General features: G+C 35.6%; 1 protein-coding gene across 1 annotated transcript; it reads right to left on the bottom strand.

Annotated features, from left to right (window-relative positions):
- Positions 1 to 668: 668 nt before the first annotated feature.
- On the bottom strand, positions 669 to 15,827 carry LOC105220948 (uncharacterized). Its single transcript, XM_054229816.1, has 7 exons — positions 15,676 to 15,827; positions 9,223 to 9,375; positions 8,181 to 8,433; positions 7,908 to 8,107; positions 4,072 to 4,215; positions 1,055 to 1,386; positions 669 to 891 (listed from the first exon to the last, which is right to left on the bottom strand). Exons 1-7 carry the CDS (start codon positions 15,757 to 15,759, stop codon positions 789 to 791), a joined length of 1,269 nt encoding a protein of 422 aa, XP_054085791.1. The 5' UTR covers positions 15,760 to 15,827; the 3' UTR covers positions 669 to 788.
- Between the last annotated feature and the right edge of the window lie 3,883 nt (positions 15,828 to 19,710).

The raw sequence follows: 19,710 nt of genomic DNA, 5'->3' as shown, positions 1-19,710 counted from the left end.
AATTTTGCCAGGCAACGCGTTCGTGTGAAAGGTTGGAAAGTGTATTTTAATGAAAAATATAATAAATCCATAATAATCGAAGCTTTTATATGTAATTTCAGGGTTTGAATTATAAATTGTGCATAATTTCAGGTGAGTGTTTTTGCATTAAATACAAGATAAATCCAATTAGAATTCGCAAGTGCACATTGCCTGCGCAAGGGGCTCTGCTGGCCGCAAATATGTTTGTATGTATGTATATTTTTATGTGCGTATATGCAAATGGCAGTCTATCGTGACGAATGCTTTACGAAGCTGGCTGGAATTTGCATGTAGGTGGCTTCCAAACCGAATTGGAGGCTCTTTAATCGGAAAAAGCACACATATAATAGAATACTAAACAAAATAAATTAATGTTAGCAATTTCATAATTTTTTTCTTTAATTCTAAATATGCAGATATATGCAGACAGTGCTCTAAATAATATATTTTTCATTATATCTACTAGAATCAAATTTTAAAGTTTTAAATTTGCAAAAAAATATAGGTCTATATAAATACATCTTCGAAGTCAGTTGCTTTTATTAAATGTACTTTTAATTTAGAATATTAATTGTTAAAAATTTATTTAAAAATTCTTGCTATTTTACCAGATGCATATTTCTATCAAGTAATTAAAACACACAAACTTTTTTGATCAATAAACAATATTTTTTAATGAAAACTGTTGAAAGCATGAAAACCAAAATCTCTAAATATAATAATTTTATAAATTTTAATGAGATGAAGTATGTATTTGTTTGTAAGAATTATGCGTGAATATAGAAGCCCTCGTGATTATTGTGTTCTACTTCTGGTTCCGGTTCTTTTTTCTTTTGGAAATAAGGATTATGTTCGGGATCCGAATTTAAGCTGAAATTATAATAAAAAAAAAAATTATGAAAAATCAATAAAAATATAGTACCAATATTGAAAACTTTTTATATGCATATAACTATTTATATATACATATATTTATTTTTATATTTAATCTACAAATAATAACCAATTATAATAAAATTACAACAACACTTACTGATAGTAGTTGGTCGCTTCCTCACACTTCACATTGTACCACCAATCGCATGCGAATTCCTTTTGATTGAAGATCGTACCGTTAGTGCAGAGAAATTGTGCTCCCTGATGTCCCTCGCGACCATCGTGGCAAACATGATAGGCCTGACAACCGGTCTCTATATTGGCATACATTCCCGGCACGGCGGGCACATTGGCACAATGGAAGTTCGTGTGCGGCACTTCGTGATAAATCGGATAGTCGACACCCGGTACACCGGGTATTTTCGAAAGATCTTGTTTTTCTTCCCGGCGATGCTCTTCAGTTGGTGGATGGTAAAGATGGCCATAGGTCTATAAAGATTTTAAAGACATTTTATATTTCATTAAATAAATAATTATTTTTGTTGAAGTTTAATTAGAAAATACAGTGATAAATGTGGTGTGGATGTTTCAGAAATATTAAAATACAATTTTTTGTGCCGTTATAAATTTAAGTAATTGTTAAATAATTACACTCTTTTGATTTAGCGAAGATCGGACCTAATGTTGTTGTGGTAAATATAGCATAATTAATTAAAATTCCATATTATATATGAATGGAAATTTGTAATTGAAATGAATTATATCTAAATAGAAAATGTTAAAATTATTTAAGAGGCAGTTGGGAACTCAATGACTACTTTATCGTTAGATTTATTTGGTATATGGTTCGAAATATCCACCGAGTATTTTTTTATGACATTTTTACTGGTTCGAATATACATATTTATATTATGTAGTAGTACTAGTTTTAAATATATCACATATTTCGACTTTTTTGGAAGCTTTACACATATTGACTTTCTTCACTCCTTCTTTCGAGACATTTTTCCTTTCTAAAAGTGGATTAAATGCTCCCTTATCATCAATATTAATTAAGAAAAGTTATTAAGATGGATTAAAGATTTTTTCAAAACCTCTAGTTATCACTTTTTAAGAATAAAAATGTTTGTATTAAGGGTGCTTTTGGTTAGGTGGGTTTCAAAATTTGAGAATTTGAAATTTTTTTGTATTATTAAATAGTGCAATATGTTTAATATATTATCAAAAAATATCAGATCAATGCGTGTATTATTCTAAGAGATATTAGGTCTACAACTTTGTTTTTGCCGTTTTCCAATAGATGTCTCTAGGATCAAGCACTGGTCGATTAAATCGATTTTTTTTATATCGATCTTGGACATTTGTGTCAACATTAACCCAACAAAATATCTGTAGAGATCTGTTTGCATTCGAAACTTATTCTCAACTGAAAATTTCCATTTTGGAGCTGAATTCTCGACATTTGCGGGAAATTTTGCTTTTCTTTTTTAATTGCAAGGAAAGTGCAGCTGAGGCTCATCGACCGTTTTTATATAAAAAAACTTAAATTTATACAAAAACGGCGGAAGCAAAGTTGTAGATCTAATATATGCTTTGTAAGTTCCACCCAATAGGCCCCGTCAGTATGAATGTACAACTTTAAACGCGTTTATCTCAAAACTCCGTTTTTCAAGTCGGTGGACACAATTTCTCGAAAAGTTATGAAACGAATTTGTTAAAATGTTGCACATATCTTTAAAAGAATATTATCTAGTTTTTGAACGAAAAATTTTCTTCTTTTTATTACAAATATTTTTTCGAGGTAAATTTAAATTAATTTTTTTTTAATTCAAATTTCAATATTTTCTTTTTTCCTTGGTTCATTAACTAGATTTATCCATTTACTATCGAAATAGTTTTGGTTTATTGTTTTTAGATAAACCAATCATGAGTTATGATATCCACGCCAAGACCTTTTTTGAACACTTCATAGGAGATGAGGTGCCCATGGTTGAGTTTTCGGAATTTTTAAATCAAAATTTCAAAAATTACTGTTTAAATACGTATCTATGATATTCTGAATTGTTTAAGGGAAAAAAATTGTAAAAAAAAAATTGTAACCTCTGAAACCCACCTAACCCTTAATGAAAATATATCTGTTTTGACTTAACAACTTAAGAAAAAGAATTTCGTGAATTCTGAAATTAGACAGTCTTTGAAGAAAAAGAATATACTCAAATATGAATTTACACACTTCTGACTCTTCAAATTAGATCCAATTCTGGTGTTTTATAAAATTTCTAACGGATAAAAGCTTTTCTTATAAATATTTTTACACTATCTAGGCTTCATATGTATAAGTCAACATTAGATGATCAGAAAGCAATTCGAAAAGTACACAAAGTATACAATATTTATATTTACCGTTATCGTGTTTAAAGTAAATTAAATTTTTTTATAATTATTTTTTAATTGAATTCCAATTTAATTAATATTTTAACACTTCAACTAATTGCTTGTTTTTATTGAATTATTTCAATTACATTCACTCTCAACGCTGCACTTTCGCTTTCAACTAGCGCTTAGCGCAGAGAAATTCACATACCATACATATTCTCAAAGCCGTTGCATAATCATTTTGCAAAAGAAAGAGTGCAAGCGTGTGGCCCCTCACCGTTATTGGTAAATCGATATGTGGAGCACACAAATGCTCCATACACCGTTTGGTGGTCACTTGGCCAGGCATTTGCAATTGAATTTGCAGACCGGTTCCACTGCACTGCACAAAATCAATGTTTTTTTTTTTAATATGTTTCTCAAATCGCTGCAATTATTAGGCGCATATCAATGAAGTATGGAGAAAAAAGTGGAGTTTTTTTTCGCAGCATTGCATTGCTCCACTTTGAATTTGATCGACTGTTTTAATAGGCGTTTAATTTGTTTTTGGGTCAAAAGTGAATGCCTTTTTTATGTGCCTACTGGGCAGCACAGTTGTTGTTACAAACGAGCTAAATCTGTACGTACTTGTGGGTATGTGCTTTATTAGTTCAGCCTTTGACTGCAAATGTGAACTATTGTCTGTTTGCTTAACCGCAAAGGCAAAGTGTAAACTGGTTACAATTAAATAACGGTAGTTAAAGACGCGAATATGTTGTTTTTGTTTTCTGTTTTTTAAAGATCGTATATATCACTCACCTGCACTTCCACCGCTATCGATGCCGCAATATAAGCGCCTGCGAGCAATAAGCTGCAGCACAATGTCACACGTTGCCCATTCATCTTAATTACAACAATTTTTTTGAAATAACTGTACAAATCAAATAAAATTAATATGATCTGCTTTTATGTACCGATTTTGAATTACCGACCGTCTGCGCGCAGCTAACAATTGCAACTGATCGCCAATGTCTATAACTCCTGCTCAGGTGCCAGCAACTGAAGTTGAACTTACCAAATAAAGTGCAAAAGTTTTGAAGTTTTTTCTGTTGAAATCCGTTAGTTAGCTATTAAAAAGCATTTGAGTGTGTGAGTATGTGTCCAAAAGCTTTATTTGTTACAGTAAACTTATTTTTAAAGTTTTCAAATATTTCTTAAATGTAATACATACGTACATATATACTCATGCATAGATATGATTATCTATAGATTATATATACATATATATTACGCTTTATTAATTTCTGAAAGCACAGCTATGTAAAAGATCAAACTCGAGTTAATTGCTTGATTGTGCGCCTACAAGTATGCAGCGTCTTTTTAAATTTACTCGAAAGACACGCGTTTCGAAGTTAATTTTTTTTTACTTTTTATAATAATGTATTAGTACGATATCAATATTTCGAACAAACATAGTGAACTTATCGAAAACCATGTTTTCGAACTTTTTCAAAAAAGATTTTAAAGTCTCTCACGGTATGTCTAGGATCACAAGATCTACTTTTTTTTACGATTCATGCTTATACATATATGAGATGTGTTCAAAAAATAAGGAGAATTATCTTTTTTTGTAATTTAATAATATTTATTCATTCATCTACATTAATATTGTCGCCTGTAAAATATTCCAAATTCGATGCCAGCACTTCTTCCAATCATCGAAACATGAACCATTGACTCTTTCAGCAATTTCCCGTATATTTGTAGAACGAGCGACCTTTAAGGTTCTGTTTATTATTGGAAATAGCAAAATGTTCCACGGAGTCATGTTTGGCGCCTATGGAAGCTGGGGCATCGTTACAGTATTTATTTGGTCAAGAATTCAGGAACACACAACGATGTGTGTGAACTTTTAACAGTTCTAACGGCTGTTATAGTCAAAGTAAGCAATGAATACGTACTTCAACATAATAAAAAAATGAAAAATATACAATTGGAAATTTTAAAATTCCCGTTATTTTCTGAACATAGCTCGTAAATCAATATTTCATAAAATCATAATAAACTTATTGAAATTAGCTCTATTGTACTTTAGATGTTACCGAAAAGTTACTGTTTGAAAATGGATTTACTACTTTTAAAAATATTCTTTATTATGAAATTTTACGATCCTTTTGCATCGATTTTCAAGACCTTATTAACTGAGTCAATTTCGAGAAATGCATTGCGACCGTTTCTTCTGTTGTCGAAAATCGTTAACAACATTGTTTCTGAAGTCAGGGAACAAACAAGTCATTGAATACCAATTTCAATCGGCCAAATATCGTTTGTTATTCCAATATATGAGAGCCCTTATTATACCGATTAACATTACAATTTCAGCAGGGAATCGCAAATTTCTTACCTTTTGTTGCAGAAAATAATCTTATTTAAAGATTTATAAGTCGTTGACAGTGTGTTTAAAAGTTGTATAATCCTCATTTCACCACATTTTTACACTAGACGACATGAGTGATTATTGAATTATGATCCAGGTTGAAGTGATTTCTCCGAATTTTAATTACTTTTGTTAATTGATAAGGTTTTATGATTATTATAGATCGTCGGCAAAAATAATTTAGTTCAGTTAGACAAGTGTTTCACTGATTTATGGGGCTATACCAATGTGACACTTCGATTATTCCATAGTTTTTACTTTCAAAAATATCGTGCGTGATAGGCAAAGACTGCTTTAAACGCATTTTTTTTCGAAACGACAATTTTCAAAAATGCTGACATCATAACTCAACGAGAAATTTACCGATCAAATTGAAACTGAGTGTTCTTGAATATCATTACTCTAAAACAAGTAAGGAAGGGCTAAGTTCGGGTGTAACCGCACATTTTATACTCTCGCAATTTATTTATTTAACTTTATTAATATTATATAATACACAATTGGACCCACATATTCGTCATATATATTGTATAAAGTCCATTGAAAGTTGGAAACTCTAATATTAGGTTGGAAGTACCGAGGTCCTCATGTTCGATATATGGGGCCTTAACAACCTATGGTCCGATTTCGGTGATTTTTAGAATGGGGCTGCCACACTTTAAACGTAGTATTTGTGCAAAGTTCTGCATCGATATCTTTACTAGTGCTTTCTTTATACATATATTGTAAAGTAAACGATTCAGATTGTCTTCAAAGTTCTGGTATATAGGAAGTAGGCGTGGTTGTGAAGCGATTTGGCCTATTTTCACAACATATCATTTGGATGTAAAGAAACTATTACAAACCAAGTTTCAGTGAAATCGGTCGAGCAGTTCCTGAGATATGGTTTTTGACCCATAAGTGAGCGATGCCACGCCCATTTTCCATTTTGTAAAAAAATCTCAGTGCAGCTTCCATCTGCCATTTCTTATGTGAAATTTAGTGTTTCCGACGTTTTTCATTAGTGAGTTAACCCTCTTTTAGTAATTTTCAACCTAACTTTTGTATGGGAGGTGAGCGTGGTTATTATCCGATTTCTTTCATTTTTGGACTGTATTAGGAAGTGGCTAAAAAAAACGACTGCAGAAATTTTGGTTCATATAGCTCTATTGGTTTGCGAGATATATACAAATAACCGATTTGGAAGCTGGACCACGCCCACTTCCCCAAAAAAAATTACATCCAAATATGCCCCTTCCTAGTGCGATTCTTTGTTCCAAATTTTATTGTTATAACTTTATTCATGGCTTAGTTATGACACTTTATGTGTTTTTGGTTTTCGCCATTTTGTGGGCGTGGCAGTAGACCGATTTTGCCCATTTTCGAAAGCAACCCTCTCACGGTCCCAAGGAACATGTGTTCCAAGTTTCATTAAGATACCTCAAGTTTTACTCAAGTTATCGCTTGCACGGACGGACGGACGGATAGACATCCGGATTTCAACTCCACATAAAAAAAAAATACGATATATTTTTTGAATTTCAACTACTAAGTCGCTATACAAAATATTACAAAAATATAAATTTTTGTTCCGCAGAAAAAGGAGAAAAATATGTTTCGCATCGGTTCAAAAATTTAGACTTCAATTTGGACATCCAAAAATTAAAAAATTTTATTTTGTTCATTTAATATTTAAAATCGTAAGCATCGTAGGCGAAGATTTCATATCTCAATTTGGTTTCACAACAGAATTCAGAGTCTAGACACCTCCTACCTGGACTAAACAATATGTAATCTTTAACGATAGAAGTAGCGATTTTCGGTATTATTAAACGAAAAAAAAAATTTGGAAGAAGAATTTAATTTATTTTGATTTTCTTAAACTTCATAGTCTCACTTGAAATGTGTCTTAATCCGTATCCAATTGAACTTAAAATGTTTATAAGAATCATTAAAGTATGTATAATAATATCTATTATACCTTTTTTAAAATTTAAGAACCACCCTAATATGATATGCATGTCTTTAATGTGAGTGTGCTTTGTGAAAACTCTTAAATTTTATGTTTAGTGCCGAAGCTCGCACCTCCGCTGTAAATGGCCGCACTGTTTTCGTGCAAATTGAAGTGGTTAAAGAGCTCATCAAAATCGTTGAATAGCTGAAATAAAAGCGAATGCCAGAAAAAAACACTTTCAATTACACATCCATAGCTAATGAGCCGTCGGCGGTAATAACTCACATGTGCCGAACTATCGGCGCTCGGTGTTAAAAAGTCAAATTGGTTGGCGCTCCCTGATGACACCGTCACCGGCGCTGCGGCAGCTGTTGCGCTGGCGGGCACCAATGGTGCGTTGATAATGTTGAAATTCTGGTATGCTTGGGTCCTAAACGCATTGCCATGGCCTTTATTGACGCTCGGCGTTATGTCGAGATATTGCGCTGAAAATTATTTAATATTTTTGCTCGTTAAACATGTATGCTTGAGTGTGTGTATGTAGAAATCTAAGTTTACTCTTCTTCTTAGGCTGCAGCTTCACTTGATTGAGCTGTGAATTGTGTAACTGCAGTTGTCTGTATGTCGGATAGGCGCTCTTCGCGGGCGTTGCATCCGTCAGGTGTCCGTGTATTTGAGGATAGAGATAGGTGGTCTCAATCGCCGGTGCATTCTGATGATTGTATCGGCCTTCAGTGGGGGTATAACGACCATCAGAGCTAAGTGCTATCTTGAAGAGCACTCTGGGACTTTTGTCGTGGTATTGGTAGACCTAAAAATTTAAATATTTTGAGTAACTTTTATAATTTTAAGCATTTATATTTTTTAACCAACTAAAGGGAACCATTAGACCATCGTATCTAAAAGCTCGTATTATAGGTTATGAGTCTATACTGGAAGTATTCTCTATTACTGAACGTTGTATCTAACATTTTCATCTATATGACTAATAAATTACAAACTATGGTTAAATTTTATAAATTAGTTCCTGAATAAGTACGTCTAAGAAATAATTTATTTGGAAAAATCTGATTACATTAAAAAACAAAAATAGGAACTTTCTTGGATTAGGATGATTATTTATTTCGCATATTCAATGAATTAATAAATACTAAAAATAATAATTCCTAAAGAACTATAGAAGAGTAAAACGAAAAAATTGAAGGTCTACCTTCTCAACGATGTTTTCCAAAAATCTAAAATCCTCGACGAATTTAAAATTTTCTTTCAATAATTGTCTAGAAAACATATGGACAAGCAATATTACAGATCTATAGCACAGAAACACAATAATTTTAGGGAAAATATAAAATAAAGGGTGTTTTTTAGGACTTGTGGTTTCCAATGAGGCAATACTTTTTTCGGAATTAGTCTTTTTGAAAGCAATTGCTAGATTTATAATTAGTTTGCTTTGTTATTTGCAAAGAGTATAGGATCTAGATAAAATTGGGGGTATATAAAAATAGGTCGAGAATACTAATAAAGCCTTCCTAAGTAAATTTTTGGCCGCCTTAGAGTAAAGAATACCAAATATTTCAAATATTTAAATTTTTATAGCTACTTGTGGGTTCCGTTGCTCAGTCACTACGCCATCTGGCACAGATATACCGTTAGACTGTAATCGATTTAAGAATAGCCGATCGGTTTCGAATGCTGTGTCGGGAATTTTGCCACCTGCATGAGGCAAGACTTGTTCACGATAGATTTGTCGTTTCTGAAAATATGAAAAAAAATTTCAAATTAAAATATTATCATAACATGTGTTCAAAAAATATCAGGATTTTTTTGATTCAAAATTTTCGTGGATTTGGAGAGTCAACTTTTTTTTTATTTGATATTCATGTTCTCAAAAATAGAATTTCAGAAGAGTTTCGCCGATTTGAAGAAACGAATGAATGCAATATTTTAAGAAACGAAAATTCCCGTTATTTTTTGAACACACCTCGTAGATGATATTATTCTACTATATGAGATATAAAAAAAAAAATTAATATTGCTATAAATATATCAGATTCGCTGACATTTATTAGTAAATTTTAAACTCGTATTTTTTTATTTACTATCCACTTTCAATTAAAACTTCAATTTTTATTAGGTATTTTATGCTTAACAACTTTTTTCTAATTCAATTTTACTTTATAGCATACAACTTAAATTTGATTTTGTCACTTTTAATGGAAACGTCAGTTATTATTGCACTTTACGCTGTCAGCTACTAAAATGTTTTCAAAATTTTTAACATGTGTTGACATCGGCACTCTTTGCAAGTTAAATTAATTTAAAAGTTTAAAACATCCATTAAATGTTGATTCGGTGCAATATTGCAGAATATTTATTTTGAAACTGGTCCATTTGAAAGCTTCTTTATAGACAATTAACTGTGACGAAACTAGTAAATACTGTTTTTAATATGTATAGTATGTAGATATGTGATTGGCGTTGCAACCGTTTAGCCGGTTATAGCCGAATCGACGATAGTGCGCCACCTGCCTCTCTCCTTTGCAGTTCGGCGCCAGTTGGAGATCCCAAGTGTAACCAGGTCGCTCTCCACCTGGTCCCTCCAACGGAGTGGAGGCCTTCCCCTTCCTCGGCTTCCTCCGGCGGGTACTGCATCGAACACTTTCAGGGCTGGAGTGTTTTCGTCCATTCGGACAACATGACCTACCCAGCGTAGCCGCTGTCTTTTTATTCGCTGAACTATGTCAATGTCGTCGTATAACTCGTACAGCTCATCGTTCCATCGTCTGCGGTATTCGCCGTTGCCAAATCTTGCGCAAAATTTTCCTCTCGAAAACTCCTAGTGTCGTCTCATCTGAAGTTGACATCGTCCAAGCTTCTGCACCGTAAAGCAGGACGGGAATGATAAGTGACTTGTAGAGCTTGATTTTGGTTCGTCGAGAGAGGACTTTACTGTTCAATTGCCTACTCAGTCCAAAGTAGCACCTGTTGGCAAGAGTTATTCTGCGCTGGATTTCGAGGCTGACATTGTTCGTGTTGTTGATGCTGGTTCCCAGGTATACGAAATTATCTACGACCTCGAAGTTATGACTGTCAACAGTGACGTGGGAGCCAAGACGCGAATGCGCCGACTGTTTGTTTGATGACAGGAGATATTTCGTCTTGTCCTCATTCACCTCCAGACCCATTCGCTTCGCCTCCTTATCCATGCGGGAAAAAGCAGAACAAACGGCGCGGTTGTTGCTTCCGATGATATCAATATCATCGGCGTACGCCAGGAGCTGTACACTCTTGTAGAAGATTGTACCCTCTCTATTTAGTTCTGCAGCTCGTATTATTTTTTCCAGCAATAGATTGAAGAAGTCGCACGATAGTGAGTCACCCTGTCTGAAGCCTCGTTTGGTATCGAACGGCTCGGAGAGGTCCTTCCCGATCCTGACGGAGCTTTTGGTGTTGCTCAACGTCAGCTTACATAGCCGTATTAGTTTTGCAGGGATACCAAATTCAGACATCGCGGCATAAAGGCAGCTCCTTTTCGTGCTATCGAAGGCAGCTTTAAAATCGATAAAAAGATGGTGGGTATCGATTCTTCTCTCTCGGGTCTTTTCCAAGATTTGGCGCATGGTGAATATCTGGTCAGTTGTCGATTTTCCAGGTCTAAAGCCACACTGATAAGGTCCAATCAGTTTGTTGACGGTGGGCTTTAGTCTTTCACACAATACGCTCGATAGAACCTTGTATGCGATATTTAGGAGGCTGATCCCACGGTAATTGGCGCAGATTGTGGGATCTCCCTTTTTATGGATTGGGCAGAGCACACTGAGATTCCAATCGTCAGGCATGCTTTCTTCCGACCATATTCTGCAAAGAAGCTGATGCATGCACCTTATCAGTTCTTCGCCGCCGTATTTGAATAGTTCTGCCGGTAATCTATCGGCCCCCGCTGCTTTGTTGTTCTTCAAGCGGGTAATTGCTATTCGAATTTCTTCATGGTCGGGTAATGGAACATCTGTTCCATCGTCATCGATTGGGGGATCGGGTTCGCCATCTCCTGGTGTTGTACTCTCACTGCCATTCAGCAGGTCGGAGAAGTGTTCCCTCCATAATCCCAGTATGCCCTGGACATCGGTTACCAGATTACCACCTTGGTCTCTACATGAGGATGCTCCGGTCTTGAAACCTTCGTTAAGTCGCTTCATTTTTTCATAAAATTTTCGAGCATTCCCTCTGTCTGCCAGCTTCTCAAGCTCTTCGTACTCACGCATTTCGGCCTCTTTCTTTTTTTGTCTGCAAATGCGTCTCGCTTCCCTCTTCAGCTCTCGGTATCTATCACATCCCGCACGTGTTGTGGTCGTTTGCAATGTTGCGAGGTAGGCAGTCTGTTTTCTCTCCGCTGCGAGACGGCACTCCTCATCGTACCAGCTTGTTTTTTGTCGTTGCCGAAAACCAATTGTTTCGGCTGCAGCGGTACGCAGTGAGTTTGAGATGCCGTTCCACAGTTCCCTTATACCGAGATGCTGATGAGTGCTCTCAGAGAGCAGGAGTGCAAGTCGAGTAGAGTATTTCGTGGCTGTCTGTTGCGATTGCAGCTTTTCGACGTCGAACCTTCCTTGTGTTTGTTGACGGGCATTCTTTGCTGCACAGAGGCGGGTGCGTATCTTCGCTGCGACCAGATAATGGTCCGAGTCTATATTTGGTCCTCGGAGCGTACGCACGTCTAAAACACAGGAGACATGTCTTCCGTCTATCACAACGTGATCGATTTGGTTCCGCGTGTTTCGATCAGGAGACAGCCAAGTAGCTTGATGTATTTTCTTATGCTGGAATCTGGTACTACAGACGACCATATTTCGGGCCCCAGCGAAGTCGATCAGCCTCAGGCCGTTTGGCGATGTTTCGTCATGGAGGCTGAATTTTCCGACTGTTGTGCCAAAGACACCTTCTTTACCCACCCTGGCGTTAAAATCACCAAGCACGACTTTTACATCGTGGCGGGGGCAGCGCTCATAGGTGCGTTCTAGGCGCTCATAGAAAGCATCTTTGGTCACATCGTCCTTCTCTTCCGTTGGGGCGTGGGCGCAAATCAGCGATATGTTGAAGAACCTCGCTTTGATGCGGATTGTGGCTAGACGTTCATCCACCGGGGTGAATGCCAGGACTTTGCGACGGAGTCTCTCTCCCACCACAAATCCAACACCAAATTTACGCTTCTTTATATGGCCGCTGTAGTAGATGTCACAAGGACCCACCTTCTTCCGTCCTTGTCCCGTCCATCGCACTTCTTGGATGGCGGTGATGTCAGCCTTAAGTCGTATGAGGACATCAACCAGCTGGGCAGAGGCACCTTCCCAATTAAGGGTCCGGACATTCCAGGTGCATGCCCTTATATCATTATCCTTAAAACGTTTGCAGGGGTCGTCATCAAAAGGGGGGTGTCTCATCCGAGGCTTTCGTAGATTTTTCATTGGGGGGTGTTTTTATGTGGTGGGTCCCAAACCCTACGCACAACCGCATAAGCGGGCTTCGCCTTCTCACTTTAGCTCGCCTTCAAACGGATGTCTGTTGGCTACCCAGAGGATACTTGGTCTAAAACCGGAAGTCGTGAGCTGCTTGAACCATGTGGAGAAGAATCGTTTCTGGCCACTCCCAAGTGAGTGACAATCAAAAACTTTCCTCACTTGCGTGAACTTCTACACATGATCCCATCCTCCTATGTATGAGTGAATTATTGAGGTTAGCTACCACTAATACATAGTTTATTTTGCTATATAAGGTCAAATTGAAATCTCTTAAGCAGTATTTACAACGACAAGGTTAATGTAGTTGCGCCTATATTTGTAATATTTTTTTATACTTTGTATCTACCTATTAATTAAGCGTAAATATATTTATATCTTATGTTATCTGAAAAATAGTGGCTCGTAAATTTTTTAAATCGGCTTTTAATGTCTAACATTTTTTTTTATGTTTTGATAAATTTTATGAAATTTTATTTTTTAAACTGAAATTATCAAATAATCAACAAATATCTATATTGCCATTTTATGAATACATCTGAGCATTATAAATTGCAATCATGCTCTATAAATTTAGTGCTGTGGTTTGGTGAATCTTAGTGAAAACGTAATATGCAACTGTGTTAAAAATTGACTGGAAAGCAGCATTTTTTTTTAGTTTTCTATCCGAATCGAAAAAAAAATGAATCATTATATTGTACAACAATTTTCTCATTCGAAGTCAGCATCGAATTCAGAAAAAAATATAAGTAAATTTCGGTCATACCTTCCCTAGATTACTTTCTGAGAACCTATTTGATTGTTTTGACATCTGGTTTCATTCTAATGTATTTTGAGATATAACCAAATAACGTTTTTTCGTTTGTAAAAAAACCTAACATCTTGAACATTAATTTGAAGGTTATTTGCTATATAAATATTTAACATAAAATAGAATTATTTCTGGAAGATATTTTTAGTGAATTTCAAGTAATTTTTATTTATTTCTAGACCGTGCCAAGCAATGTCTATTTTATTCCCTATCAAAATTAATAAAGGCATCCCCATGAAAATTAATTCTACATTTATATACATATAGCGTATATATTTTACAGTCAGTTCATAACCTTGATAAATATTTAAGCTGAAAATAACTTCGCATTTAAATTTGTCGTATGTCTGTTTTGAAGCCGTAGTATTATTCTCTCTCGGTTCACCATAATCCACAAAAAAAACTTCGAGTTAGAGAGACTTCGAGTTATAGACATTTTTATTAAAACATAACTTTTTCAAAAAGCTGTAAAATATAGATTTACCCACAGTTTTAGTTATTTACTTTGCAAAAAGTTTTATTGAAATACATTAAATCATGTATTCTGTAATTTTGATTATTGCACTTTGCTATTGTTTGGCTCTTGACGTCTGTATCTCATGCCTTTGTTACACGATTTATGAAATCTATAAGTGTAATATCATTTATTATGTTCGCCTCCATACGAATATAGGGACTCCTTTAAAATTGTTCCTTGCTAATAAGAAAAAAAGTAGAGAAAAGTTTGATTTTTGGAAGGAAATTTGTATGAAATTTGACTTCTATTGTCCATTCAAAATTTCGAGTTATGGAGATCTTCGACAGTTTTTACTGGAATTTTTATTTACATATTCCGAAAATTCAGCCGTTGGCACCACATCTCCCATGACGTGTCCAAAATAAAGTTCTTGTGGTGGACATTATAACTCATAATTGGTTCATCTAAAATCTATAAACCGATAGCAAATGGATAAATCTAGTTAATGAACGAAGGAAAAAATAAAATATTGAAATTTGAATTTTTGACAGAATTTTAACCAAAAAACTAATTTTTTGATAAAATTTTCGCCATATATTGGGTCCAAAAAATTGTTACAATAAACATATACAAAAATTTTTCTTTCATTATCTAGATAATGTTATTCCAAAGAATTTTGCAAAATTTTGGACAAAATCGCTTCATAACTTTTTGAGACATCGTGTCCACCGACTTGAAAAATTGAATATTGAAATAAACATGTTTAAAATTTTACATTCGTACTGACGTGGCCTGAAGGGCGGGACTTCCAAAGGGTCTATCGCTTATAATATTACTCGGATTGATTTAATATTTTTCGATAATATTTTAAACATGTTGCACTATTTAATTAAACAAAGATTTTTTTAAATTTTCAAATTTTGGAACCCACCTAACTCCATAACACTACTGAATATATCTTTTGGAAATGAGCACGATAAGCTCACGAAAAACTGTACTCCAGCGAAATCTAGCGTATAGAACTCTTTCCGGGTTTCAATAAAGCAGTTTGAAAATTTCAGCAGCGCATATATCTGAGTTACAAACAAATATGCTCACACTTAGATTCACTACAATATATATATTTTTTAATAATTAATTAAAAAACGTATAAAATCGTTTTCAATTATTCTATTTATTCTTTGAATAACTTAACCTTCAAAATGTTGTAAAGATTTTTATTATTCCAGTGTCAAATTGAATTTATTTTTTATAAAATCGAATACTACTTACTTTCGGATTACGATCGACAGCAGCCGTAACTGTTAAAATTGCTGTAAGCAATAAAATGAAGAAACACTTTTGACTGCAAAACATTTTTTATTTATTTATTTTAGGTTTTTTTTTATTAAAATTATTTCAATATTTTTTTCACACTTTTTTTTATTTTCTTTATTATTTTTTTATAGTTTCACACTACAGTGCTTTTTATTTTATTAACTGTAGAACTTGACCCTTCAGTAACCACTAAAATTCCACAATCATTGCCAAATAGCAATTATATTTAGCAACAAACTTTAGCTAACGGCGATTTTATAGCTGCAAGTGTTGGTGTACAAATGAATTTGAAAAGCGATTAAATTCTTGCAATCGATTCTTGCAGCTGCAACCAAGCTTGATTTAAATATTTCACACACACAAAAGCACTGGGGCGCTTCCCAACCAACTTATTTGCATATAATAGCGCTTAGACGGTAGAATATTTAACTGCTGATGATGGCTTTATCTAGAATAGCTGATGATGGCTTTGTCTTCAATAGCTGATGATGTCTTAGTTAGCAGTCAGCTACTGTTGATGATTTTTGCTGGCAGATAAAATGCCAAAATCTTAGTTTTTTAACATAAAATAACGGTATTATAACTGAAAATAAACGTGAAGTTTAAAAAACTCTTGTCCGAGTTTAACGCCTGAAAGTGATGTGCTCGCGACGACGTAAACTAACGAAATAAAATAGTTGGAGAATCGCATTCAACAATTTGCTAAACTTCAACAGCGAAGACGTGCAAAGTGTTCATCTGCAGTCACAGTCATTATGTATATGTAACAACAATTTCAATACTTAACAGTACCCGGAGGCAATGGTGTGTTGTCGTCGCAAGTCAGCTGACATCAAATTGCTGACGTTGGGGAGGGCTTTACGAGTTAAGTTAGAGGCTCTGTGGACTGGTTAACCAGTTGACTAGGTGAACTTGTGGGCCCTGTAGGGTGGGTATTGGATATAAGATGGAATAATAGAATCAAATTTTTTTAACTTCTTTTGATGTATCAAGTTTTAATGAACTTGTTGGTGTTTAAGATAAATAACGGTCGTCGGATCATTATTCATAGTTTCCGACATTTGATTGAAAATATCGGAGATTGGGGAGTCACTTGGAAGCTAAATTGTTTTTTCAATGTATCGATTGTAGTCTAGGAAACCAGTCTAGAACCATTTCAACCAAGAAGTAATGGCTGAGAAGTTACCGTAGAACTAAAAACTTCTGTCAAAGAATAAAGAAGAATGAATAATTGAAGAATCTTAAACGATGACAATATCGGATCTATGGACTGAACCACAGATTTGTAACGGGTTTATTGAATTTAATCGCATCAAAGTTAAACGAGGATCTGAAAGCTTTTTGAAGACATCGTTCTCAACAAATGGGAAACCATAAGCTTTGCTGGGTAGGTCCATGCAAGATAAATCAATAAATCGCGATGGTAAGAAAGACTAAGTGGAGAACCACTTGGCTTTATTTAGAGTTCCTGTTCTTATAGTGATGATTCTATATATGTATATAATGGGGTATTGATAACTTCTCGATCGTGACTGAGCTTTTGGTGTTGCTCAACGTCAGTTTACATATCCGTACTAGTTTTGAAGAGATACCAAATTCAGACATCGCGGCATAGAGGCAGCTACTTTTCGTGCTGTCGAAGACAGCTTTCGATTCTTCTCTCTCGGGTCGTTTGCAAGATTTGGCGTATGGTGAATATCTGGTCCGTGGTGGATTTTCCAGGTTTAAAGCCACCTATAAGATCCAAACAGTTCGTTGACGGAAGGCTATAGTCTTTCACACAATACGCTCGATAGGACCTTGTATGCAATGTTGAGGAGACTAATACCACGGTAATTGGCGCAGATTGTGGGATCTCCATTTTTATGGATTGCGCAGAGCACACTGAGTTTCCAATCGTCAGGCATGTTTTCTTCCGACCATATTCCGCAAAGAAGCTGATGCATGCACCTTATCAGTTCTTCGCCGCCGTATTTGAATAGCTCGACCGGTAATCCATCGGTCCCGCCGCTTCGTTATTCTTCAAGCGGGTAATTGCTATTCGATTGCTTCATTGTCGGGTAACGGAACATCTATTCCATCGTCATCGATTGGGGAATCGGCTTCGCCATCTCCTGGTGTTGTACTTTCACTGCCATTCAGCAGGTCGGAGAAGTGTTCCCTCCATAATCCAAGTGTGCTCTGGACATCCGTTACCAGATTACCTCATCGGTCTCTACATGATAATGCTCCGGTCTTGAGTGGAGGTCGTACTCTTCCGCGGCTTCTTCCAGCGGGTACTGCATCGAACACTTTCAGAGCTGGAGTGTTTTTATCCATTCAAACAACATGATCCAGCCAGCGTAGCCGCTGTCTTTTTATTCGCTGGACTATGTCAATGTCGTCGTATAAATCGTACAGCTCATCGTTCTATCGTCTGCGGTATTCGCTGTTGCCAATGTTTAAGGGACCATAAATCGTCCGCAAAACTTTTCTCTCGAAAACCTCTAGTGCCGTCTTATCGGATGTTGACGTCCACTCTTCTGCACCATAAAGCAGGACGGGAATGTTGAGGGACTTGTAGAGTTTTCAGCGTCCAGTTAGAGGAACGTAAAATAGTGCTAGATTTTTATAGGTGGATCCATATGGTTTGACAGCTATACTCTCGAAATACAATGAGGTTGGACCTAGTAAACCAGAACCAGAGTAATAACGTAAGTAGAACAATGAATCTTACGATTTCTATTGTCATCAGATCTGTGCAGAACAATATCAGAGAAATGAAAAAAATTATAGACAACTCAGGTGAGGAATAGATAAAAAAAGAGATTATCGAAAAAAGTGATATTATAATGGAGTCGAGATCTTCCGAAGAGATCTGAATTTAAATTCTTCGTTTTCTAAAAAAATTGTGAATCAATACAAGTATTTCCTGCAGGTCATGTAGGTGTACTTGACAACCGGTGGAAGTCGCCGAATTCGAAAGGGATTGCTTTTTTTATTTTGATTTGATTTTATTGTTTTTTCGAGAGCAAAAGGCGATGCTGCGCGAAAACTACGGATGAACGACCACCCGATGAAGCGATTGTTTGGCAAATTGTAGCACAGCAAGCAAAGCTTCGCTGGTGGTGAATGGTGCAAATGTTTCCTCGAAAATCTAATTAATATCACAGCTATGCAAAATGTCTTGTCTTTGAATCGAGTGGAGTGAACGTGCCACAGACACCACTGCGTCGCACAAACATACTCAGACAAAGTGTAGAAACAGAACGCAGCAGCACGCCCGCAGTGGTTTATCAATCGAATTAGATGGATTGATGTTTGCTTTTACCAAAAAAAAAAAAAATAACAAAAAATAAACAATAATAACAACAACATGAGGACAACACTTGCAGCTATTTTGGTGGCGCAAGCAGGTCTTTCAGTCAAATTATGATAATTAATCTTGTTATTTGCATTACCGTATTATGTAATCAGCAACAACATTTTTGACGGCTGCGGTGCGGCGGTGTTCACCACCAACCAACCAAACACCAACAACAAACGTCAACAAACGCCGCATGAATGCATCTCTGCGTTGTGATGTTTTGCCGCCGCCAAACCGTTGTTGTAGACATCAACATCTAAATATATATTTCTTTATATCTGTATATATATATATAAATAAATGTAGACATTTATAGCGGTACACAGTACATACAGACAGAAGGATTTTTAGCAACGCAGATCGATTTCAAGCGCTCTGCTTTGTTTGCCACGCTTACTGTACTTGAAACTTGGTCACGAGATTTTTAATGCTCCGCATTCAAGCAGATTACACACAAACAACAACAACAACGGCAACAGTGGCATTCATTCTGTGTTGGCTTACATACATACATACTTACACATAGGTACTTGTGGGTCTACAGAAAGTGAACGTCATTGCAGTTTGTCGCTTAAGTCTTTTGTTTGCCGACAGAAAATAAATGGTTCAGGGTGTTTCGAGCGAATTTTGCGAATGTTGCAAAT

This window comes from Zeugodacus cucurbitae, chromosome 4, assembly GCF_028554725.1.
Source record: "Zeugodacus cucurbitae isolate PBARC_wt_2022May chromosome 4, idZeuCucr1.2, whole genome shotgun sequence".
Lineage (NCBI taxonomy): Eukaryota > Metazoa > Arthropoda > Insecta > Diptera > Tephritidae > Zeugodacus > Zeugodacus cucurbitae.
Note: the sequence above shows the minus strand (reverse complement) of the source record. Positions and strands in the feature narration are given on the sequence as shown.